At 44.0% G+C, this 27,048-nt stretch overlaps 1 protein-coding gene across 4 annotated transcripts in view; it reads right to left on the minus strand.

The window, feature by feature from the left end:
- The window catches only part of Ptprt (protein tyrosine phosphatase receptor type T), a 1,029,624-nt gene that overhangs the window by 124,037 nt on the left and 878,539 nt on the right, over positions 1–27,048 (minus strand). For 2 of the 4 annotated variants that reach the window (XM_078051815.1, XM_078051817.1), the window contains exon 16: positions 20,508–20,539. In XM_078051815.1, the coding sequence (XP_077907941.1) occupies positions 20,508–20,539 (32 nt within the window). The remainder of the gene's footprint in view (positions 1–20,507; positions 20,540–27,048) is intronic. The other 2 variants (XM_078051813.1, XM_078051814.1) reach the window with 1 other exon arrangement.

Genomic DNA, 27,048 nt, shown 5'->3' on the forward strand with positions numbered 1-27,048 from the left:
TAATTTTCTCTTCGCCTTTTAAGGCCCAATTGAAATTCCCCCTTCTCTCTCTGTCTTCATCTCTTCCAAAAAGTTCGTATTTTTCCTCCTTCTTGCTAATTCATTTGTTGGACAGATAGTAAATGGACACCCACTGTGCCCCAGTGGACGTCAGAAGGAGACCCTCGTGGGAGAAGCCAGAGGTGAGTCCTGCCCTGTTCAGCCTTTTGGAAGTATTGGGCCTCTTGTCTTTGGAGGAATTCAAGTAGAGAACAGAGAACTATTTGGAAAAGAGGTAGAGGGGGATTCCAGCATCCAGATTCTGAAAACCCCTCCAACCTGTTCTGGGCTAGGAACGGGAGGACCCGGCAGATTGGAGGGAGTCCTGGGGGTTCTGCCCAAGGTTTCTCCCTAGAAGAGAACAGCCACGCCCACTTTCCTTGGGAGACATGGGTCAGGCCATCTTCTCCTTCCTGGCCCTTCCTCTGTCTCATCCTCCACTGGCATCTCTAGACAGACTTTCTTGGGAAACAGGGAAGACTTGAACCTGGAGCCAGGGAGGTATCTCATCCCAGAGGAGGCGGACAGAGCAAACATACAACTGTGGCTCCACCCCTTTCAGAAGGAGGCCTGTGTGCTCCGTAGCCAGGATGATCTGTGCCGACATGACCAGATTCTAGCTACAGTTACACATCACAACAGGAAGGGAACTGCGCCATCCCTTCATCTTACAGAAGAAGAAACTGAGGCCCGGACAAGGAAGCACAGCACGGGGCGGAGGGGGGGGGGAGCCCCAGGACCACGCTCTGCTTTGTGTCCTGCTTCTCAGAACAGCTGTTCCAGCACTAGAAGTGCACAATCAGTCCATGGTACACATGACTCTAGTCTCTTATAAACACAGTAAAACCTCATTAACCTCAACCCCACGAACTCAGAGTCACTGTGATTGAAGCGAGGTTCTGGGGCTATGTCAGGTCAGGGTCAATGCTTGAATGAGAACATGAACCTGTGCAGGGTCTAAAGGAACACACACCACTTTCCTTAGAGGAGGCTGAGTGGTACAGCAGTTGACACATGGGCTTTGGTGCCAGAAAGTCTGGCACCAACCCTGGCTCCGTATAGACTGGTTGTGGGAGCTCCTGCAAGTTACTTGTCCCACTCCATGACTGTTTTCTCCTAACTGTGGGACACAGGTGATGGTAGAACTTCCCTTGAGATGGCTGTAAGGATTCAAAAATATGTTGCTAGCAAAACACTTTGCCCAAGGCATGCACATCTGATATGAAGGTCTTTTCAATCTAAGACATTGCCACTTTAATTTATATGACCTCATTATTTAACATGAATCCTTTAAGGTAGATGACCTGCAGGACTTTTCTCCCAAACAATCTACTGTAGACATGCCTCTCGACCTTGGGTGTACAAGTCAATTGTGCAGGTCACAAATGACTGATGAGATTCTAATTAATTTAATTGGTCTGGGGTGTGGTCTGGTTTTTAGAAGTTCCCCAGGTGATTATAATCAGTCACAAGCCTGAGCACCATCGACATAGAACAGTGGTTCTCCAAGTGTAGGCCCTGGACCTGCAGCACCATCTTTACTTAGGAACATGTTAGCAATGCAATTGCAATTTCATGGGCCCCATCCATCCCTGGTCCATGGAATCAGAAACTCCAGGTGATCAATGGGCTTTGCAGGCAATTTTCTAATGCATCCAAAATTTGGGATGGACTCACTCTTCAAGTGGTCTGAACGAGTGAAGAATCTTAATCAGGCTTCATTAATGAAAATATAACACCAGAAGGTGGCATGGGTACCAGGCTCAGAGCTCCAACTATCTCACCAAATTAGATCCTGGACCACGGCAAGAACGGATGCTTTTTAAATTACTCCTGTAGGTTGAACTCTGTCCCTCCCCACTACCTTCCTGCAAAAGATAAGTCAAAGTTCTAATCCCTGCCTGGTACATGTGAGGGTAAACTTATTTGGAAATAGCGCCTGTGCAGATGTAGCCAAGTTAAGAAGAACTTATTAGGGTCTGAAGAGAAGTTTGGATAGAGAAGACCATGTGACAACAATGGCAGAGATATGAGATATACAGCTGCAAGCCAAGGAACACCAAGATTGACAGCCACCAGCAGAGGCTAGGAAGGGGTAGCAGATTCCACCCCGAGTGTCAGAGGGAGCGGGACTCTCCCCCCCCACTAACCTTGACTTGGGACTTCTGGTCTCCAGGGAGAAAGTACACTTCAGTTGTTTCAGGCCACCCAGTTTGTGGTACTTTGTTATATAGCAGCCTGAGGAAACTAGAGCCATGTCAATACATCATAATTATTTCATTTATTTAATAAACATTTACAGAGCACTTCCCCCATGTCAGGCACGATTTAAGGCTTTGACAAACACAATGTAGGCAGTGCTTTAATTCTAATAACTCCACGAGGTCACAGCAGTGCTGTCACCATTTCACAGATGATGGAATGAGGCAGAGAGAGTGAAAGTGATTCACAGAAAGTCACCGAGGCTTCCAGAAGCAGAGCTGGGGTTCAAACCCAGGCAGTCAAGCTCCTGGGTGTCTGTAAGATTCCTTGTCGTGTCACACTCAGCCAAACATCCACAATACATCCAATAGTGTTCCAAAGCTTTCTCAGCTGGCTCCCTCCCCTCCCCCAGGCAAACACACACACACACACACACACACACACACACACACACACACACAATTATTGCAGGGAGCTCACATTCATGCCTACCAAGTATCCTGTCTGCTCACCGCTTCTGTTGGGTACCTTTTCTGGGACAGAGCTGTGGGTCCTTTCCCTTCTACCTCTGTACCCTTAGACCTCTAGCTTGGGGCTTCTCTGTGCACCCCCCATAATGGCAAAGTGATAGAAACAGCTGCAGCAAATCTTATCCCAACTGAATGAAGGGTCAGAGGACCTTTGTCACCACCAATCACCTCCATCACTCTGCCCATACCTGTGCCTCTGCCTCTCTGTCTCTGCCTCTCTCTTTCTTGCCTGGATGTATTCTCCTACATAGTACGTAGCATGCTCTTTCCCTTAAGGGCATAGTAGATGCTACTGGACAGGCTCTGGAGCTGGCAGGGGATCCAGCATAGCAGAGGGCTATGACAAACAGAGACTCTTCTCCCGCAGATCACATGGCCACGCTGCTCCTGGGGCCCGGAAGCAGAGCCTCATGGGAAAGTCCCAGAATCTGTGGTTCAGAAAGAGGGAGCTGCCCTGAGCATCTCAAGGCCACCGAGCTCTGAACCCTGGGCTAAGACAGACAGCCCCTCTGCTCTTAGTCCTCTGGAAATACCACTGATTCTGGCCCTGGACTGATTTGGATCTCACGAGCTGTGTGTTCATGATCAAGTCTCCATCTCTGAGGTTACAGGATTCAGTTTCCTCATTGATAGAATAGAACTTGACACAGCCCAGTCTGGAGATTTACTGTGATGACTGGAAATAATAAGTGATGATTCCCCAGCATGGTCTTTGACATACAAAGCTGCTCGACACATGTAGTTCTGTCTTCCTCACCACAGCAATCTGCATCACTTTTCCTTGCCTTAATTTTGACTTGAGTTTTATGTTTGACTTTCTTCCTGACAGGAACACTCTAGGGAACCAAAGTAACTGTTTTTTCTCCCTGTGCCCCCAGCCCCCTTGCTCCATCCACACTTGAGCTTATGATCATGAGCTAAACCAGACAGCTGAGCAGATGTTTCCTCCTAGTGATGCTTGGACACTTGATTTCAGGTCAAGGTATGGAATCTTGGATTATTGGGGCTGGAAAGGTCTCTGAGGTCTTCCAAATCATCCTCCCACCCTAGCTGGATACCCCTGCAACACACCCAGCCAGAAGACATCTAGTCCTTGACTGGCCAATTCTACACCAGGAACTCTCTGCAGGCAGCCCAACCCAGGAGTGCAGTTCCCTCTACAGAGATGGACATAATACACATTAGTTCATATTCTTGTTTACTACCTAGTTAAGCACTTGGCACAATATTGTAAGAGCATTAAACATGTGTATTGAATGAGTGAGCAAGTGAGTGGCACTTTAATTCCTTTATTGTTACTCTATCCCATATTTGAACTTCCCTGTGGCTTTGATTCAACCCTTTACATCTCCTTCTGCACAAAGCACTTGAACAGATCCTCCTTGCTGTTCTACAAGATCGCTTTCTTCAGCAGAGGGTGTGTAGCCACGACTGACCAAGTGGAGCATGCACCAGAATCACCTAGAGGGGTTGTTGAAACAGGGATCACTGGGCTCCAACCACCATTTCCCATTTAGGAAAGCTAGGATAAGACTAGGAAATTTGTATATCCACCTTCTTAGTTGATGCTGGATACTCTACTTTAAGAATGCAGGTCCGTGGAGCCTCAGCCCTGGCACCAGGAAGGAACACAAACCTCTCTGCTGTTTTTTCTTCACCTGAAACCTTCCTTCAATCCTAATCCAATCCACTCTCCCTAAAGTTTCTTGGCACCATAGGTACCATTTAATCCAGGATCCTATTTTCCTGGGACTTTATCCTAAGTAAACGATGAAGCAATATACATATGTCATGCAGGAAAGGCTGGAAATGCTTCAGATATGCAAGAGTCTCGACTTAGGCACTTGATATTGTGCACAAGATAATTCTTTGTTATATGTAGGTTGGAAGCTGACCTGTGCACTGCAGAATTTTTAGTAGCATCCTTGACTTCTATCCACCAGGTGCAAGGTGCTCCCACCACTCCCAGGAGTGGCATCTAAAATGCTTCTAGACATTACCAAATGTCCCTAGGGTGGGAGGAAGATTTCCCCTACCACTAGTATATGCATACAAATGTTATAGTTTAACAATTCATAGACACTTTCATGTGGTTGGTACCTTGAAACCAGCTCCAGTCTTTATAATCCCACCACAAGGTGGTGATTCTTTCTTTCTTTTTATATAGATAAAAAAAATCTGAGGCCCAGGGGCCTTAATCCTAAACTCATAAAACAGGTAAAGGGAACAGGTGGGATTTGAGCCCTGTACTTCAGTCTGCAGAGCCCATTTTCTCCCTCACCCTCCTCTGGTGCTTCTCTTTAATAGCAAACGATCAGTTACAGCCTCGTAAATGTCTAACAATAGGGAGCCAGCTCAGTAAATTATAGTGTATCCCCTGGATGGAATATTATGCAGCTATTAAAATGATGGAGAGCTATTAAAAATGAAAACTATGTTACAACATGGAAAAAAATGTGAACTGGATTACATTATGTTAAAAAAGCTGGAAAATAAAACTGTGTCTACACTGTGATTACAACTAGGAGGCAGAGCATCTATGTGTGGATGGCTGATATGTTCGATTGAGGAGATTAAGCACCATTTTCCTTTCTTCTTTGATATCCATTATAGTTATCAGAATGTCTTCGTGAATCTTATTTCTAAGTAGTAGCAGAGAAAAAGATGAAATTTAGAGTTTGTCACAGGTCCATTTGGATTACGGGAACTCAAGCTTCTCTGAGCCCTTTGGGTGTGGCAGGGGATTGAAATACCTTACTTCCTCCAAATAGCACTGCTATGTGTGTGGCATTGACCATCTTCCTCTAAGCACAATAAGCTGGAAGTGCAGAAGAAAACAGCTCTGAAGGCATCCGTGTGGATTGCTGGGGGAGCCAGAGCTATTAGCAAAATCCAGTCTTAGAGTAGTAGACAAGTGTGTCTGTCAAAGGTACTGAGCAGCGCACCGGCCTCATGCATTATGTATCAGGAGTGGCCTGGCACCCTGGCCCGGCCGTGCGGGAGAAGTCTTGCAAAAGGAACATCTGATGAACTGATTGGAATGTCAAAATGTCATTAAGGATAAATTAATGGATGTGTTACTTTGGCTGTAAGAGGCAGTGCCAGCAAGACATCAGGCAGCCGGCGGGCTGTTCTCCAGCCCAAGACAGACGGCGTTGGCAATGGAGATTCATGGTCTTGTTGCGTTGTGAGGTGCTTTGCAGGGAGAAGAATAAACAGAAATGCTCCAGCACTTAAGCGCCGTAAAATCACAAGCATGAGATAAATTAATTAGTGTACACTAGGAAGGCGGCTGGTCTGTCTGCACTCCTGGGGAAAGCTAGAATGGATGGCACTGGGTTAGAGATGACAGGTCCCAACACCAGCCTCCTAAAGAAAGCCATTGAATTTAATGGGCAATCATAAACTGAAGCTGATGGAAAGATAAGTCTGCTCTGCATTTGTCTTTACAGAAATACTATTTCCATCTACTGCTTCAAGATCTTTGTGTCTGGGGGTCCAGTAACGTAGGAAACTGAGCAATCCTGGGAACTGGTCCTGCTTCTAAGGCCACAGAGGGTGGATTATAGTACCCCAACACAGGAGTCACTCTTGGGGACACCTGATTTCTCCTGTGCCACCCTGGCTGGGATGGGAGGCTTGCCTCCTTAGATCAGCATGATCAGAAAGTTCTTTAGGCTTCCCTAGCATCTTCCTCCTGGCAACAAAAATAACTAATGTCTATTGAGCACTTGCTAGGGGTTTCTGGCCAAGTTACAACTTTGTATCATCTCCACTTTGTAGTGTAGGAAAATGAAGATCAGAGAGAGCCAGAGATAAGCCCAAGAACACACAGCTAGTATATGGCAGGGTCAAGATCCAAAGCCAGGTCTGCTGAGGGCTTGATGATTTAACCACCACATGGATCTAAGACCTTTTAACTCCACTCACTGAGTGGACCAACATGGAGTTTGAAAGGACAAGATAGATGGGACCTCACCCTGGGCCCTTTGCTAAGCAGCTGGCCTGGCTCACCTAACCCATCTTTCATGCAACAGGCCTTTCCACGGAGGTAAGTTATGACAGCCCTGCTTTTCTTTCCTTCTCTTTTATTTATACAATGATACAGAAGAAAAGAAACATTCAGGTAGAAGTCCACCCAAACATGCAAAGGATATACACACCGAAAACTAAGAGAAAGGTTAAAAAAAAAAAAATCAAGAGAGATCCACAGGAACGAAGAGACACACCATGTTCCCAGGATAAGTGGGGACATTGCTAAGTGGTCAGTTCTTACCAGATAGATCTACAGACACAATGCAAGAGCAATCAAAGCCCAGCAGGATTTCTTGCATCAAGCTGAAAAGACGTTTATTCTAAAGAGGGATAAGGGGAGCTCCCAAATCTCAACTGTCCTCAATTTAATTTATCAAGTTAAATATCTTCTTTATTCAGCTACTGGTTTCTTGTTGCTGCTGTTTTTGGTACCAGGGATTGAACCCAGGGGTGCTTAACCACTGAGCCACATCCCCAGCCCTTTTGGTATTTTATTTAGAGACGGGGTCTCACTAAGTTGCTCAGGGCCTTGCTAAGTTGCCGAGATTGGCTTTGAACTCGCACTCCTGCTGCCTCAGCTTCCTGAGTCCCTGCGGTTAAAGGCCTGTGCCATCTAGCCCGGCCTGCCCAGCTACTTTTAAAAAGAGTATTTCTCTGTGTCTGGTATAGCTGATTTGAATAAAAAGTCTATCTGGGAGCAACCCTTTATACAGGTCATTATAAACACAAATGTGCTAAGAGACAAAAGTTTATTCAATAAACTTAAAAGTGGGATTCACAGGCCTATTTTTTTATTTTTTTATTTTTTAATTTTTTTGGTGGACACAACATCTTTATTTTATTTTTATGTGGTGCTGAGGACCAACCCAGTGCCCCGTGCATGCCAGGCGAGTGCACTACCGCTTGAGCCACATCCCCAGCCTGGATTCACAGGCCTATTTGAAAAACAACCACAAAAGCAGTTTCAACCTTAGCCTCTCTTTAATCTTCTTATTTCTTCATTGCAGATTATAAATTTTGTACCAATTGTACAAAGGTGAATAATCTTGTTCCCTTTCTACACTTGAGTGTATTTGAAGCAATGGAGTGGGTGGTATGTGGACTTGTTCTCTTGTTGCTTTTGCTGTTGTAATTTGGAGCAGTGGTTATAAACTTTCAGGTCAGGGCCAACTTTGGACCCTATTCATTGTCTGTTCCACCGGGCTCAGACCTATAGAATGCCTCTCTGTCGGGCAGAGGCTATGGGTCTCATCAGTTTTGCTACCATGTAAAGCTCAGTAGCTTCTTTCAGAACCTTGCCACACCCATCTCCTAATTCCTGAAAAGGACTCAGCACAGGTAATTGGAACCTCTTTGTTTCATGGGCTTATTTTTTCATATAACCTGTGCGAGGGACAATTGGTGAGACTTTTTCCCCCTTAAATTTAAAATCATATGTTCTCATTGCATTAACTCAAAGATTTCATGAGATACCTATGTGAAAGTACTCTGCGAAGAATGCAAAATGCAAGTAGGCATAATAATATAAAATAAAAATATACTAAGATGACATACAATGTCCTTCATACCTACTCTGCACCAGACAAGAGAACCAGGTGCTATATATATATACATATATATATATATATATATATATATATACACCACATTATAGTCATCAGTAGATTTAAATGTTGCACCATGTACGTGTCTATTGAGACAATGCATTGTACCCCATTAATATGCACAATTTTTATGCTTTTGCATATCAGTTAAAATGTATTCACTTAAATATAAAAATTCAAAAAAATATCTTAAAAGGAGAAGAACCAGTTACTGTGTGTGCATTACCTTATGTGGTCCTCATCAGTCCCTGCAGAAACTTTGTTGTCATTATGCCCAATCTATAGATCAGGAGAGGCTCAGAGAAGTTATGTTAAAAAGTGGCACAGTCCAGGATTTGAACCCAAATCTGGTCCATGTTCTTTGTTTAACAGTATTGTTTCCAGGTACTGGGTGTTGTTTTTCCTCACCATTCTGAGCTATGGCAAAACTGCTGCTTAACACCCTTAAGGAAGGGGAGATGAGACTGCAGAATATTATTAATTTATTAAGCACATTGCCCCTTTCCCAGATGGACGGAACACAACTGCATGCTAACAGATTCTATGCATGCACCCTGAATCAGCCACGGATCTCCTGGGGGGGAAAAAAAAAGCCTTTGTCCCTACTTTTCCTGGCAGCTTTTCAGTAGAAAGCAAAGATAAGAAAAAAGAATAGTATGAAATCCTTTACCAAACAGATTTGAGGTTAGATTTTTCACCAAAAGTTCTTTCCTCATCCGGTAGATGCCCAAATGATAAATGGCATGGGAAGGAAGAATAAAATACAGTATAAAGACTCTTTCAGCTTTTCTCCGCTTTTAAAAAGTGCACGACTGCTAAGGTGCTTTCCAAAATAAAGCAAACCTTCTTTAGTCTGGAGGCTCAATTTGGTTTATACTCTTAGTAAAACCATATTTTCACTCTTTGCAAAAATAAAAAAAAATGGGGTTTTGACAGCACTAAGCTTTCCATCCTTTCACTTTAAAAACACAGGTGGTGGTAATACACCCACCAATTCCACCCTCTTGGAATCTTCTGCACAGGGGTTCAAAGCCATTGAGATGAAAAATTGCTCTGAAAATCAGTTCAGTCAAGTTTTTTTTTTTAAAAAAAAATTTTATTTTCCTTTAAAAAGGAGACTTCATCGGTACAAGTATGGGGCTCTTTGAGGTTTCGGGGATGAAGAGATGCTTCTGAACAAACATTTCCCAGGAGATGAATCATGGCTGAGGGGCTTTTTCTCCTTATAGAGGCACTAAGACCACTATGAGGAATGACTGCTGCTGCAAAAAAAATTGCATACTATTTAAATACGTACCTGGGGGCATTTTTGCCATTCATTAAATGACCTCAACATGGTTATGAACAGCCATGAGAATAGTCGGCCTGAATATCTACAAAGGGACATGATGCTGTCTAAGAGCACCTTATCTTCTGTGGACTTTGCCTTCTAAAATTGGGTTTCATCATCATAACCAAAGTCCTATCTGAGAAGCTGCTGGGACCAGATTCTCAACTAACGTCTAGGTTAAATGTCTGGACCAAGCCTTCATGCTGCTCCTCCAAATGCTCTTATTTGATGACCCTGGATCCCCAAGAGCTTCCAGACAGGTGGTCCTCAGCCATGCTGTCCTTCAGGAGACCTTGGGGAACTTCACAATGTCTAGGCACTCTCTGCCCAACTCCATCAGCTCTCCAACCTTCTTCACAGGCTGTGAGTCGCATTCCCTCCCCACCTGACTGTCCTCATCCGAGCTCTGTCCCCAGGAAGGAGGCAGCATTCCCAATGGCCCAATTCAGAACACTGCTGCATTCTGAGAACTCCACCTTTTTAAAGGAAGGTGTTGGCGGCCACATCACAAGGAACAAACTTGTCCTCAGCACTTAGAGTTGGAAATAGCTAAGGCCACCTTCTAACTTTCAATCTCAGCCCTATTTCTGCCCACTGATCTATGAAGTCTTCTTGTATAAAAACAACGTTGTCTACCCTTGTGGTTCTGTCTAGAAACACCCATCAACTCTGACCTCTCTTGTTGATACCAGCAGGGATGGGTGCCGGGAGGACGGGTACTCTCTATTCAATTCAGGTGTGTGTGTGTGTGTGTGGGGGGATTTGTAAAGTTGAAGAACAGCCGTCTCAAATGACCTGTTTTTTATTCTCTTTGATTCTTCCTTTCCCCTCATGGCTGGTGGTTTCAATTGCTGTCCCCTCTCTCTGACACACCCAGTCCCTGCTACTACTGCCCACAGAGTTCTACTATTTCATGAACATCATCACCCCTGTATAGACTGTATTCTTTAATTTTTAAAGATAGTCCAATGAGTGAGGTATGATCTTTTCCATGTTATAGATGAGAAAACTGAATCACAAAACTGTTTGGGATTCACAGCTGTTCAGTAGTGAACGTAGGATTCAAATTTTCTCCTCCCTTTTTCTTTTCCTCCCTACTCCATTCCTGTCCTCTTCTTCTTTTCTTTTCAAATTTGATTCCATCACAGGCCACCAAACTAGTCATAAAAAAATAAAAGTGTGTATGTGGATGTGCCACCAAACTAGTCATAAAAAAATAAAAGTGTGTATGTGGATGTGCTTGAAAGTAGTGTGGTCAAGGAGAAAAGTAAGTGAACGTATTACTTCTTTAAGAAATGCCTCTACTTTCTACCAGAAAATTTACTGGGACCTTTAGCCCACAGGCTCTGTCCTCAAAGCAGATCCAGGGACTCCTCCTCTTTGTTTTCGTGCATTTATAACATGATTTCATAACCGTTTGTTGACATGTCAACAAACCTCTCTGAAGTTGTGAGTTCCTTGAGACAAGAATATTTCTTATTAAATACTCATCTCCTGGTTCAGTGCTTGGCACAAAGGAATTGCTCAGTAAATGCTCATGAATGAACAGAATTCCACTTGAACACCAATGCTGCTCTGGCACGTCAGCCTTCTCACGCCCATTTTACAGATGAGAAATTGAGGTTGAGGTAGAGTCCAGGGACTGCTCCAAGACAGTAGAGTCAGCGTGCCCAGGGCTCTTTTCTCCCCGCATTATCATCTACCTAATAAGACCTTGCTGACTATGCCCAAGCCTTCCCAGACAACTAGGTACTGAAGCACTGTGAAAGAGAGAAAGCACTACACACAAACGAGATGTAATTGTTATAGTCCTCATCAATGTTGCGGGGCTTAACTAAAGCACTTCCTTCCATTAACAGCACTGTGCTGACACAGGTAGGCAGTCCTAGTTTGCACGGCTCAGAATCCTGTCTTCAATGCAAGAATCATCCCCACTTTGGGGTTGCATGCTGAAAGTGGGGCTTTCAGACGTTTGTCCCCAGAGACACATGGCTAAGAAGCACTGTAGCTTAGCACTTCTGACCCTGGCTCTTTCCTGTGGCTGTTTCAGCAAAAGGTATTACTATGGGTTTTCTCAGGGTTGCACCTTGAATTCTGCCAGGGGAGAGGTATGTAGGAACATCCCCACGGACCTCATGCCTAGCACAAGCACAGGTGAGCAGTAAACACCTGTGAATAAATCCCTGCCCCAGGCAGGACTAGTTAGTTTAACTAATCATCAGGCCATAAGGTAATGACTCCAACTGGTGGACATGCCAAGGGTCCACAGGCAATAGAGAGCATGCTCTGGGCGGGGAGACACAGAAATTCAACCCAACTTGTCTCCAGGGGCCAAAATGTAGAAAAGCCAGTGGGTCAGGTCTCCTGAAAATCAGACTCAGAGAGAGACAGTGACATGCAGGGTGTGTATCAGGGAAGCTTCGCCCACAGAAGGAAAAGGAGGCAAGGAAAGGCAAGGGAGGGAAAGGGAGAATGGGAGTAGTGATGTGGTGCAGTGATGGCTTAAGCCAACCCCTCGGGGTGTCTTAGAGTTGGGGTGACTTTGACATCCTATTTGATCTGCTATTAGATGAACTTAGATGAGGTCACTTCAAAGAGCAAGTCCCGAGGGGGCCCTTGGTCCAGAGCTGCCCGCTAGCAGCAGTGCTGGGAGGAAGCCCTTCCCTCCTGGAGGGGATCTGAGTGGCACATCAGTGTCCTCCCCGGGCATTTTCCCGCTAACCACATTTCAGCCAGTCACTCCTGTCTGTCAGCAGAGAATTCCCCCCCCCCACACTTTCACTTCTTCATAAAATCCAAGTACATTTGCAGAAGTGCAACCTTTAGAAGCACAGACAGACGTTTCTAAGCCGCAAGGCATCTTTAACACCGGATAGGTATTAAAACTTAAACTTAGGCATAAACTTACCACAATCTTTTTCCACCTTTGGAGCAGAAACGCTCATTTGTATTTTCCCTGATTAAGGTGACAGAGCCTCTGACTTATAGATCTGCTCTGTTTGGTATTCATGACTGATGTGTTTAGACTTTAATCCAATAGAGTAAAGCATTCACTCAGTCACAATCGCTTTCCAAGTCTATCTATGCATGATCTAGCCCAGTGCATTTATATCTATCTCATGGTGATAGTGCTCATTAATTGTATGCATTTATAAATGTGACGTGCAAGTACAAATGCAGTGTTTCTAAACCTGAAACCAGTATAAAACTACGAAATAGGTGATCTAAAAACCCTCCATCACCATACACCAAAATAAATGAGAAATGGATATTAACTAAAGAATGGAATAATATAAATCAATAAGGGATAAAACAAAATTGTCAGGATGTCAACCACATTCACCCACCATATATAGGTCATCCAATCAACACAGTCTCAAGATGCCAGGTTTGTTCTAGGTACTGAGCTAGCCAATGGGAATGAAAGGTGAGCAATACATAGTTCCTATCTACAAAAAGATAGACATGCAAATATTCAAAGGGTGGTATAGCATCATCTGAGAAGTTTTCCTGAATGAGTGAATCGAAGGGTGAATGAGTGAAAGATGAATACAGTAAGTGTCAACCCTAGGGCTATGGATACCATCTATAGAAATTTGAGAAGGCCATTATAGTAAGAGATAATGCTCCCTTTAAATAAAAAGATTGTGATTTTCTAGCAAAATAATAATCTGTTTATTAAAATGCAGATTCCCAGGCCTCACTTTCAAAGGGACTGAGCCTGGGGTGTTGGAGCTTGGGAATCAGATTCTCACCCAAGTCCTCCCCTAGACTGAACAGCCACAGCGACACAGAACTTTCTGTCCTGAACGCATAATCCTGCCTTAGATGTTCACCTGCAGATGCTGCATCTGCTATTGGCACTTGGTAATTGATATGTATCCTCGTTAAATAGTTTTCTTCTCTCCTTATTTTTTCTTCATTTTTATTCAAAGATTTTGATGAATGACTGAAAATGATTTTGAGTGTCTCTTGATATAATTATTTTTAAATGCCTCTTTAAATATACTGAGGCAATGAAATCTGGTTTGTAACAGCTGATGATGTGAAAAGGTAGATGCATTTGGGGACAGGAGGCAGTCTCTTACATTGGTTGAGGCCCTACTATGGGCTGGGTATTATATAAATATTATGTCCGTGGAATCTTTGCAAGAATTCTGTATGTATATATTTTTTAAATCTTCATTTTACATGCTGAAAAGCTGAGATTCAGAAAAAAAAAAGTGACATATCTTGTTCAGGTCACTCAGGTGCAAAATCAGGAGCAGAATTTGCCCTAATGGTACAGAAGTAAGAAAGGTATAGGGTCTAGAACTATGTAAAAAATTTATAGCATTTTTTTCCCTTTTCAAAGAAGAGCATCTCCCTATGGACTTTGGCTTCGGGCTCCTGTTACATTTTGTTCCTTTATTTGTTTCATATGTAATTCCCATACATTTCCTAAGGTCCTATGTGTGTTAGGAAGCACCCTCATGACTCAGGAACAACCTTAAGACACATCTTCTCCTGCCCACCATGCAAATACCTGCTGTGAGAGGTCAGAGAAACGGGCCATGCACAGGTGATGAGCATCAGCGGAGGCTTCTGGTAGGAGGTAGCTTTTGTTCTGAGCCTTGAAGAAAGATGCAGGATTTGAATTTGCCAAAGTGGGGGGAAAGAGGAGCCATATGGGAAAATTCCAGGCAGTAAGTAGTGTCTGCAAAGACTGGAACATGTCACAGTCTCCAACCTCCGGGACACTGGAACAAGGCATTTGTCCAAGGCTTAGTGAAGCAGCTATGTGCTCTCTCTCTGGACTGGAACAACTGGTAAACTGTTAGTGCTTTTTAAAGAACTTCTACACGAACAGGTCTTTGTTCAATGCAATTACTGTGCCCATCGCACACCTCAAGGCAAATTAACCTGTGGACACACGCTGACTCTTAACATCCTTTTAAAAGGCAAACACTGAACAAAAGAAGTTGTTGGGAGCTGCTTTACTGTAGAAAGGCAAAAAGGAACCCTACAGAAGCAATTCTGTCTGTTCCGAATGTGAGGAACAAAGACTTCTATTTATAAGACACCTACTGTGTGCCCGCCACCCTACACACACTCTCCCGTTATCCCTTGCTAAAGTGCTGGGAAGTCACTGTTGTTATCACCATTTTGCAGAAGAAGAAACTGGGTCTCAAAGTAGTTCCATGATGGTTCAAGGTGAAAATAACCTGACAGGAGAGGCAAACCTAGAATTTTGGTCTAGGCCTGACATCAAAACCCATGATATTTCTCCTTCTGTGTGTATAGACCAGAGGGACAGGGAAGAGTCCTTTCCTGAACTCTCCTATGTGCTGGGGTTCCCAGAGCTTTGCACGCACAGGTCTGCTTTTACTGGGACAATGATCTCTTGGTCATTTGCATTCTTTTTGGCCAAAGCTTACTCCAGCTCTTTGGTTACCTCTGAGGCAGCCCCCCAGGACTATCAGCTCCAACTTCCCTTAGCATGTTCCCTGTGCACAGTGATATCTGGGAGACCTGGCCAGTTCTCAGTATGCAGAATTGCACCCAAGGTTCTCCTTGCCATCCCAGAATAGGTGCCACTTCTTGTCCCTACCAAGGGAAATAAGGCTCTAAAGGCAGACAGACTGGCATTTAGATATTAGCACTCTTGCAACCTGGCCAAGGGCTCTCCAAGCACATGGTCCAGGCAGGAGTCCCTCCATCCTCTGAAGAAGAAGGATTGGTGAGAAGTTTAGGGAGGGGTTGAGGGTCATGTTGTCCTGGGTCCAAACTCTGGCCCTATTGCTTCCTGGTTGTATAGATTATATATTCAAACTTGAGTTTTAATCTGTATATAAAATCAACACAATGACACATATCTTGCAGGACTTGTTATAAGCATCAGGTGAATGTGACGTGTAGTTACATGACTGACAGTAATTCCTTTCAGCTTCTGCCCCTTTGTGAATTGGTCCAGGGTTGACCTCATCCCCCTTTGTGTCTGTGACACCAAGCACAAGAGGCAGCACACAGTAGGAGCTCAGAAAAGCAGGGAGAGGCTTGGATCTCAACTTCTCCCTGCTCAGAAGTCTAGGACAAGGATGGGTAAACCTCGACCTACAAGTCCAATTTGGCCCACTGTCTTTTTTCTGTTGTTATTTTAAGTAGGTTTTATTGGAACATTACCACACTCATTCATGGACCTATTTTCCATGATTGCTTTCATGAGACAAAATCAAAGCTGAGTAGATGCAATGCCAAAAAAATGTTACTGTCTGGCTTCTTACAGAAGATGTTTGGGACTCCTGGTCTTGTGTATGGATCATTTCAGGAAAAGTACTTGGTGGCCTCTTTATTTTAGGGAAATAAAAAATTCCTCCATTCCTCCTCTCCACTTATTGTATCTTCTCTCCTGGGTTTATTTATTTTTCTTCTTAGTGCTTCCAATACGTCACTCGCTATTCATTTTTATTATATATGTTGTTTATTTTCTATGACTCACACTACAAAGCTCCGTGTGGGAGGAGGTTTTAATTTGTGCTGACTCCTAAATCCCTAGAACCTTGAACAGTACCAGGTGCATGGCAGGCACTCTGTGAATAGTCGTTGCATGTATAAACTCTGAGTTCACTGAAGAGATTGGTCAGCCAAACAATGATGGAAACTTCCTCTTTCATGGAAGATTTTAGAGTTTGCCAGGGACTGGGTAATCCCCAACCCCTTTGAGGAGGGAACTATTTTTATGTGCTATAAAGGAACAATGGGCCCCGCTGTCTTTTTCTGTTGTTAAGTCAGTGCTTCTCAAACTGTAATGTGAAAGGGAATCCCTTGGGGATCTTGTCATTTTGCAGGTTTTAATTCACGAGGGCTGAGCTGAGGTCTTAAATACTGCACTGACCACATTGCTGCTGGTCTCTGGACTACATGCTGAGGAACAAGGGTTCAAGGCTCCCCTCAAGGGTCTATACAGCACCCCAAGATCCCTATTGAAATCTAGGGGTCCTGGAGGCCACGTTATGGTTTAGATGTGAAGTGTCTCCCAAAAGCTCACATGTGAGTCAATGCAAAAATGTTTAGAGGTGAAATGATCAGGTTAGGAGACCCTTAAACTAATCAGTGCAATCATCCCCTGATAGGGATTAACTGAGCGGTGACTCTGGGCAGGTGGGGTGTGGCTGGAGGAGGTGGGTCATTTGGGGGGGGTGCCTTTGGGGTTTATATTTGTCAAGATGAGGAGAGCTCCTTCTCTGTTTCCTGGTGCCATGTCCCCAGGTGCCATACTCTTCCGCCATGTTGTCGTGCCTCACTTCAAGCCCTTAGGAAGGAACCCAGCTGTCTAGGGACTGAGACCTCTGAAACCGTGAGCCCCCAGACAAGGTTTTCCTCTTGTAATTATTCTTGTCAAGTCTTCTGATCACACTGCCCCAAAAGCTGACTGAAACAGGTTATCACTTCTTTTCTGTTCCTTTCCCTCCATTTCCATGCCTCCTCTCAATCCTATGTTCTCAGCAGACCCATCTTTCCTCCCCTCCTAGCTTGCCCCCAGACTCTCCTTCCCACCTTCTCCCCCTGTCCATCATCTCCAGCCTCTTCTTTCCCCACAGGCTCTTCCACGCTTTCCATAACTGGGTCCAGCACTTTCTGATCTTTCAGGTAGCCAGCCTCATCTTTCTCCTCTGTTTTATAGCCCAATAGTTTGTTTTGTGACCTTCTGAGCACTCCCCGGCAGGCTGGCTTCCTCCCCCACCCTCACCCCAGAAGCTGCAGAAGTGACTTCACCTACAGAGTGTCTGGGCTGTGCCCGGCTCTCAGCCTCCGTCTCCTGGAGCATCTGTAAGGGTCAACCGAACCGACCCTTCCTTCTGCTGGGCCTTCTCTTCTGGGTTCCTATGGTTTTCCTCTTATCATCTTCCTGCTTAGCCAGCTCCTCTCCCCTTTGGAATCTTTAATCACAGTTTGTGGCGCTCAGCCCTCGTCCTCTTTGCCCATTAATCTCTCTTCAGTCCTGATTCCATCAACCCTATACTCTCAACTGTTCTCTCTCAGAGGAAGGTTCCCAACATCCACCTCCTGCCAAAACTCTACCTCTGCATTCCCAAGTTCCAGTTCCGTGGAACAATTTTGCTCAGGAATTTCACCAGCATCCTCAGCCCAACATACCGACAATTATCTTTATTCTCTTTGCTTCAAATCATTTCTTCCCCCAGAAGTCTCTGTTTCCAAGAGAATACACGGCCCGCCTCACGGCCCCTCCCCTTGCATTCATTGCTGAGTGGCTTTAGGAGAATGACGTATCTTCTCTGAACCATTTACATCTCATTAAATAAGGATAATGGGAGCTATCGGCCTGGGCTATCATGAGGACTCAGTGAGCTAATGTGTGCACAGAATATTTGGTGTGTGCTGGTAATCGCCCCCTCTTCCCTCCTGTCTGGATGATTAAATATGCCTTATCTGTTCAGTCCCTTTAATGCTGAGGTGGTTCATCTTCTTTGGCAAGTGTTTTCTGGAGGTTGGGGACAGGGAATGGAGTGTAAAAGAAAATCTAACCATATAACATCTCTCTATGGAAGGCAGAATTTTGCAGAGAATTACTCAATGGTAACATCCAAGGCATGTCACTCAGAGTGCATTGGGGCTGATGAATGCAGAATTATGAATATTGTTATGGGAACCCTGTGTCCTGTCCACATGCTCTGCTTTCCAGGGTCCCATTCCAGGGCCTGTGATGTAGAACTCTATGTTTGCACCAACTAAAAGGCCTTTGTGTATCAATGCACCTGAACTACGCGCGTTTGCATCCCTGTCTCCTATGCTTCAACACGGCCCATCTTTAGTCCCACCACTGTGCCCAGCACAGTGCAGAACACACAGTGGGCCCCCAAAGACAGCACAGCGGTGTGCACACTGCTACAGACGGAGGGAGGGAGATTCACAGAAGCTGCGATGGGTCACTGCATGCCCACACCTACAGTGGAACACTGACTCCATACAAGCCCCTGGAAGACCAGAGGGGTTCCCAGGGCCACCATTACTGCCACCGCCCCTTATGGTTTCTGAAAGGTCAGAGAAAGAAAACCAACATTTCATAAAGCATCAGCTTTGGGCTAGGTACTTTCCAAATTCATCTCATTCCCTTTCCAAGGCAACTTTATGAGTTAGGCACTGTTCCCCTAATTTCACACTCAAGGGAAATGAGACTTAAAGAATTTATCAAATTTGTTCAAAGCTATATAACCACTGAGCGGTGACAATGACAGGACTTGAATACAGAACTTCAGGGGTCCTAAAGGTCATTCTCTTTCCATCACAGCAAAAAAAATATACCATGTTCTTTTTCATACCTCTGTGCCTTTGCATATGCTGTTCCCACCAATCAGAATCTTTCTTTCTCTAGTGTTAGGTAAACTGCTCTGTAAGTACAGGGATGACTGTCTCCTGCATCATTGAAAAGCTAGTTACTCAAACTCAGTGCTCTTTTACCACACATTACTTGTACATGTTTCTCAGCTAACATTTCAATTATTTGATTTTCATGCTAATCTGCAGGTAGGTTTGAACACTAGAAGAGTGAGAATCAAAGTCATTTCTCCATCTACATTGTCTGGAACATAATGTATATATTCAGTGAATGTTTTTGAATGAACGAATGAATGAACAGATGAAAGAAATCCTACAGTTCTTCTAGTATCAATGGTGAGGATTCATTTTTGGCCTATATAACACGAGGGTGGTGGTACCATGAACTTATCTGCTTATCGCTTGGCTCTAACTGCCCAGGGTGGATGGGCCACCATTTTCCTGGCTCCATCTTCATGTGGAGGGTTTCAATAGATGATCACTGACTCTTTCACAAGGCTGAATGTGCCAGGGTTGAGGGAGTGGTGGGCAGTACACTTTCCCAGGAGCCAGGTTTTCTGAGTTTTAATCCCACTCTTCTCTACATGCATCTGGGATGAGAGCACACACACCTCTCTCTGGATCTCAATTTCCCCAAATGGAAAATGAATATTAGAATGTGGGATGACTTCAGTAGGTTTTTTTTTTAACTTTTTATCATCAAGGATCTATTGTATAGTTTTTCTTCTTTATCCTCATGTTTTGGAGATATGTGCTTTGTTAATAAAAATAACCACTTAAAAAAACACCTTTACAAAGTAAGTGAAAAAAAAAAACCTGATAGGCCAGCAGCCATCTATAAGTCCACAAAAAGAAAAAAGGCAATGATAATGTGACATAACCAATGCTAAATGCCAAACAGATAATTCCAGCCCAAAGCAAAGACCTTGCATGCTCCTGTCACCTGTGAGGTTGGGTCTAGAGAAAGTCATGGTTCCCTGCAGTCTTCCTGAAATAGTGGAAATAGTCAATTGCCTCCTTTCTAACTTTTAGAGTCCCCGGGGCTCCCCAATCCCCCAAGTAGACACAAATACACTCAGAGACCTGTGATTCTGTCTTATGCGTGCAAGTCCTGCAGAAGGATTGGATTTCTTTCTTGCTGGAATTCAGGGACTCCTAACTAGAAATTTGCACTCAGAAAGGAGAAGCAGGCCCTCTCGACTCTCCAGAAATAGGCAGGGAAATTAAGATGGTAGAAACATCACAGACTTGAACAATGACAGTGCATTTTCAAATGGAAAACAACTACATAAAACAGAAAACCCCAGGGCTACACTTGACTTAGACAGCAGTGGGGATGAGAAACCAACAGACAATCGGTTGGTGCGGGAAATGCATGCTACAGGTTCCCTTACAGGGCATGATGCAAAGTTTAACACCGGCTCGATACTTACAAGTAATAGGAGTAGGAATAAGCATTTCTTCTATATATTGATGGGCAGTCAGATGAAGGAAATGTCCAAAAAGGGGGGAAAAAGAAAAGACAAACAAAGAAGAATTAGATTTGTATGAAATCTTGGTTCTTAGAAATGCACATTTTAATTTCAGCATCCCAAAGCTCAAGGAGATGCAGGTTTCTCTACCCATCCTCTTTGCTAAGAATCAGATACTTTCAATGGCAGAAGAAATGAGAGAGGCATCTTCTATGAGAGGAAAACTCACTACCTCATGCAGAGAAAGCCGAGTTTCACGTTGGCTATTTTTGCTGTTGGACAGCTCTTTCTTATGGCCAACGAAAACTAGCTTCCTTGCAATAATGGATTATTATTATTATTTGTTTTGGTCTTGAATCAGCTTTCTGTGGCATCTTGAGACTAGCCTACCATTCTTCTGCACGACAGTGTTCCTATGATCTAAGCCACACCACAATTCACTCTTTGGGTTTTCTTTATTTCAGATGAAAGGACACGAGAATCTATTTAGGAAGGTCATTCCAAAGCCAGGAAATCCTATAGCCAGCATCCAATAGGGCTCCCCATGACCCCCACTTTCCAGCGCAGACACCTCCCACACAGAAACAGGGTTGGCCTTGTGTGACCGATGATATCATGTAGGAGTTATGTTCTCTATGTTCTGGGACTTTCTAAACCAGGTATAAATTGGTTTGGAACCTCGACTCTCCATGTAAGAAGTTCAGCTTCCCTGGGGCTGCCATGCTGGAGAGATCACATGGAGACGCCCTGAGATGACATAAAGAGAGAGTAACATCCAGCCAGCCTCTAGCCACTCCATCCCCGGCTGATCAAGTTGCCTATCTGAGAACCTCGACATTGTGGGATGAAACAAAGGTCATTCCCTTTAAGCGCTCCCTAGGGAAAGACTCATGAATGACAAATAAGTGCCATTTTTCAAGTCAGTAAATTGAGGGTCATCAAAATTCAACCAGATCATGAACAAGCCCTGTACTAAGAAGAAGGAGTTCCAATTTTCAATCTAACGGACCTTGATTTGAATAACCTCTGTGCCTTTGTGTTCTCATCTATTGTTGAGGTGTGTTGAACTGGATTCCTAGTTTTAAATGGTGTTCCAGGATCCCAGGGGTTTCTGCAGAGCAGGTTCATTGTAAGGGAGGAGGAGGACATGGAGAAGGTGGTGCTGTTGCCATCCACAAAAGCTAGAGCATCTCCATTTTTATCTATTTCATAAATTGGAGTTTCATCTAAGATTTCACATAAAGATCGAAAACTCACTGCCTTCGATTTCTTTCTAATGTCCCTCACTAGCTCTTGGCTTCTGAGCAATCACAGACCTCACAGAAGTCCATGCTATTCCCTTGGTTGTAATTTGCCTGATGTTGTAAGAAAATAAATAGGAATGTTTGTATTTCACATCAGATTTTGATACACTGACCATAAGTGATACATTTGAGGATTGAGAAAAATTGCTAGAAAATTCAGGTTCCGAAATATCCCCATCTGAGTAAGCAGGAATAGTTTCCTTTTCTCTTGAATGATTCAATTAATTTCAACCGTTATCCCAGGTACTTGTCATCAGAAGATAACTGCCTTCATAGTCGGGGTAGGAACACATATTCAGAGGCCCCCCAAATTACCGTTTCAAGTAATAAGTGACCAAAGCCCTTAAGGCAGGACTACCTCTAGCTTTCTCTCATCCATCAACAAAGCCCAGCCCAAGCCCCATAGCCCCAGAATTAAAGTGACTCTGAGAGATAAAAAGGCAGAAGCATATTCCTCCTTAGGAGGATAAACTGGGGGATATGAGGCACAGCTCAGCAAGATCTGGCAACCCCCCCAAAACTATTCAATATCCTGGACCAAATAAACAGTGGTCCTGGATGACGAGAGAGTGAAAAACTCAGAGCTGTAAAGAATGGAAATGGAATAACTCCTGGCAAGTCATCAACCCCCTTCACCAGCCACGCAGCTTGGCACGAAGAAGATCATTCCTTTGCTTCATCACAGCCTGGTCCAGTGCCTAGAAATGTGATTTCCCAAGAATGGAAAGCTCAGGATCCATTTGACGAAGATTTACAAATATCTCTTGGCATGGTTTGAATGTTCCCCCTGAAACTGAGGTTGAAACTTAATCCCCAAATTCATTGTCTATGACATTTGGAAGTAGGGCTTTGGGGAGGCAACTAGGATCAGATAAGGGCTGGGCCCTGGGATGGGACTGGTGGCTGTATAGGAAGAGGAAGAGAGACATGAGGTGACCCATGCTTGCTCTGCTTCACCATGTGATGCCTTCCACCATGTTATGATGCAGCAAGAAGGCTCTCCCCAAATGCCAAGCAGAGGACGGTCCTATGCTCTTGGACTTCCCAGCTTCCAGAACTCTAAGAAGCAAGTTTATGTTCTTTATAAATTATCCAGTCTCTGGCATTTTGTGATAGAAACAGAAAAAAGACAATATGTGTTTTCCATATTCCATATATTGGGCTGAGCACCAAGAGGCCAGTATTCTAATCCCATTTGTTTCTCTTGCTTAGTGTGCCTTCTTGGGCAAATGCATTCCTGTCTTTACACTTCTTTTTCCTGACCCATGCACCAAGTAGCTGGCAGAGATGACTGACAAGTTGAAAATGTCAAGCAGTTGAAATATGGGATGCCTCAGCGTGTCAGCACCATCATTTACAAGCCACATTTAGTAACTTGAGCAAGTCACTAAACAGCACAGTCCCAGTTTCTCCATCTCAAGCTTAGGGACAATAGTTAACCAACAGCTATTGGGGCCATCAACATTAAGTAGTTATATTCAAATTAGATATGATATATAATGTATAGTGTTTCATATAAAATACATTAAAATTTGAATCAATATCAGGTTATATCACCCTACACATGGAAAATACTAAGGATGGATTAAAGGCAGTTTATGTTCCCACCTGATCCTCAGATGTAGGATTTGATGCACTTACTCTGGTCACCAGGACAAAGGGTTTGCCTCTTCAGTAGAAATAAAAATGTGAATACAGTAAGAACAAAGACTTAGGCCGCCCTTCCTACATGCCAGGCATTGTTCTGGGCTCTCATCACACACCAACTCACGCATTCTTTACAACCGCTCTAATGGATAGGCGTCTCATCATTTTCACTTTACAGATGAGGAAATTGAGGCAAGAAGGTGAAATCACTGGCTGAAGGGCCACAGCCAGTGACTACCATTGACGGCATCCTGGCTCTGACGCCCACGCTCTCACCCACTGTGCTCCTTTCCAGGAAGCAGGGAAACAGGAGCAACAGCGATGTAGGCATGGAGATGCACAGACCTCATCTCTTAACTGTCCCCACAACCCTGCAGAGCGGATGTTATTCTCGCCTTCAGTTGAGGAATCTGAGGCTCTAAGAGGCCTCACTAGGTCAAAGGTTTTATGGATCTTTGGGCCAGCAGCAAAGCTTCCATCCCCAGGTGGATTTTCTCACTGCCCAAGCCCCCTCCTAAAGGCACACAGGCTGCACTCGGAACTCTGGCCCTCTGGGTTTACTGCTTTCCACCTCTAACATTCACCAGTGCCCGGGCCACCTCCTCCAGACAACATGTTCCCCTCACCTTCAAAACACAACCACCGCTTCCAAGTAGCTTTTCTGAGTGATCCTGGGTGTCACCCAAAGCCAGCACTTTCCCTGGCTTCAAAGAAACTCCTAGGATGATGGTAACCAACAAACTTTTATTAATTAAATCTCTTTTCCCAATTAACCTTCCCGTCCTCCCAGGGCAAGCATCATAGGCCTTCACTCTGTGACCAAAACACAGTTTACATGTATGTTTTCTCTAAGCCTTGAAGAAGATTTACTGAAGGTCTAAATTTACAGGGATACAGTGATATTGCAAGTAACAGATTGCCTGAAACTAAAAATCCCGAGCAGGAGGACAGCTGTGCTTAGGAAAAAATAAAAACATAACCCTAAACTTAATAAATCATATATTGCAGACTCTTCTTCTTTGTGGCTGGCTGACAAGATTGCCTTTAGGCACAGTTTACCTGTGTTCCATACCATTTTCACAGGACTATGTTGTCTATTTAACAACACATTTGACCATCTACCCATCCATCTATTTGTAAGTCCATTCATCCATCCATTTCATAAGCCCATCCATCCATCCATTCATCTATCCTTCCTTCTATTCACCTATTCATCCATTATAGAAGTCCACTCAGTCATCTGTCCATACATTATTTTACCTGCCCATCCATCCAACAATCCATCTACCATCCATGCATCCGTCTTTCCATCAATTAATTCAGCAAGAACCTTCTGTATGCCTGTCTCCCCCAAGTGCTAGAGAAAGACAAATGAGATCCTGATCTAGCCCACTGATCTAGCCCACTTATCTAGGAGAAAGAAAACCATGAAACTGATGATAATAATGGCTATTACTTAAATAGTAGGCTATCGCTTATATTCCAGGTACTGTTCTAACTAAATGAGGTGGACTATTTTATTTAATCTCCATAGTAACCCTATGAAATTTATTGTCCCTCTTTAACAGACAAGGAGAGCAAGGTTAAATAACTTGTCCAAACTGGCATGCTTGGAAAGTGCCATGGCAGGTGTTAGAATCCAGGAAAATCTTACTTAGGAGCCTGTGTTAATCACTGCTATGTTATACTGACCTCAGTGGTGACAAATGATGTGGAGACACAGAGACCATACCTGAAGGCAGGTGTGGGGAGGAAATGCAGGCAAGGTGGGCCAGAATTTGTGATACTTATATAAGAAAAAAAAAAAAAAGGAAACCAGATAGGGGAGGGGAAGGGTATTGTTAGGCAGACAGAACTGTTTTGTGGACAGGGTAGGTGGGTGGGCTAGCCAGGAAGGAATGCCAAGATGTTAGAAAGGCTAGTTCCCCAAAAGCTTAAGGAGTTTGGTCTCAGTTCTACAGATCATAGGGAAAATTCAAGAAGCCAAGTAATCAATTACTTGTTCTAGAAGGATGAGTCTGGCAAGAGTGTGAAGAGAAAGTTAGAGGAGAGAGAGACACCCACTAGTAGTGCGGCCCTAGACGTTATAGCAAAGGTCAAGACAAGAGATGTTTGCAATGATCATGGGAGTAGAAAAGAAGAGGTGAATGTGAAGGGTGATTATGATACAGAGTCAACAGGTGATTAAGTGTGATTCGTTCAGGGGGACTTCAAGATTTCTAGCTTTAGGAGCTGCCCACATGAAGGCAAACAAGGTGTACATTAAGGACTGAGATAGAATAGGTGGGGGAAGATGATACATTTCATTTGGGCTATTTTCCCACTTCAATGAGCCATTCAAAATCAAGCCCCACAATTTAGCCTCTCAATGGATCCTGTTTCATGTTCCATCCTTGTAGATGGTTAAGAATATAGACTCCTTCCCCAAATTGCCCAAGCTGAGACCCACTTCTACCACTTATTGGCCATGTGCTTTCAGGTAATTTCCTTAAACTCTGTGTCTTAGTTGTCCGATCTGTGGCTTTCTCTAATTCAATAATGTGCACTATCTCTTCTTGCTCACCCAATAGTTTTTCTGATTCTCTCTAAGTTTTTATTTTATTCCCTGAGTAGACAATGTGTTCCCTGAAGGGTCAGGCCATGCTATCACTTTTACATACTGACCTCCAGCCTTACCACCCTCCTATCACAGGTTTCTGTACATCATTGACACCGAATGTTGATATTCGGGTCTGTATTCTGAGTGAAACTCTCTCGTATAAGAGATAGAGTGTCAATCCTGGGCTCCATCTGTTTTAATTCCACTGGGGTATTCCATTCAAAATCTTTGTAGGAAATTCCTAGTATCTGCAAGGCGCATTTGAGATAAGGATGAATTAGAACAGACAGTGGATGGCCCAGTGGAGGAGACGAGATGTGACTACTAATGACAAATAGAAGGCAGAACATACGGGATCCTCACAGAGGGGCTCCAGATGGTGAAGAGACTGCAGCTAGGTTATAGGTCAGAAAGTGTTCACTTGGAGAAAGTGGCTTTAGAATGGGGCCTTCAACACAGGTAGTATCTGGTCACATGGAGCTGAGGAATGCAAACATTAATAAAGAAGGAAGTTCATAAATAAAACTATAGGAGGAGGGGTAATATTAGGAGACCTGCCAGAAGCTCTGTGAGCAGGACGGCATAGCTCAACAAAGTTTCCCAGATGACATGAACATATGCTTCTTCCCTCACTTCCACCCAGTGAACCTTGTTGTTGTGGAAGAGAAGCCGTTGGAGGATTTCAGACCACAGGTTTGGGAGTGTGAGTTTCATTTTTGGCACATCACTGTGGCTATAATGTGGAAAGAGGATTGGGTGGAGTCTGCAATAGAGGTCCTGCTCCAGGGAAGAGGCTGTGTGGAGAGAGAGAGGGAGAGGAGGAGCTATGACCAAGAAACTACAAAGATGCAGGCTTAGAGGAATCCAGGGTGATGATCAGGATGGAAGGGAATGCCTGCTGATGAGCTGGGGGATGTAAGATTGGGAACAGGTTGAGAAGTAGGCAATGA

Source organism: Ictidomys tridecemlineatus, chromosome 5, assembly GCF_052094955.1.
Source record: "Ictidomys tridecemlineatus isolate mIctTri1 chromosome 5, mIctTri1.hap1, whole genome shotgun sequence".
Classification (NCBI taxonomy): Eukaryota; Metazoa; Chordata; class Mammalia; order Rodentia; family Sciuridae; genus Ictidomys; species Ictidomys tridecemlineatus.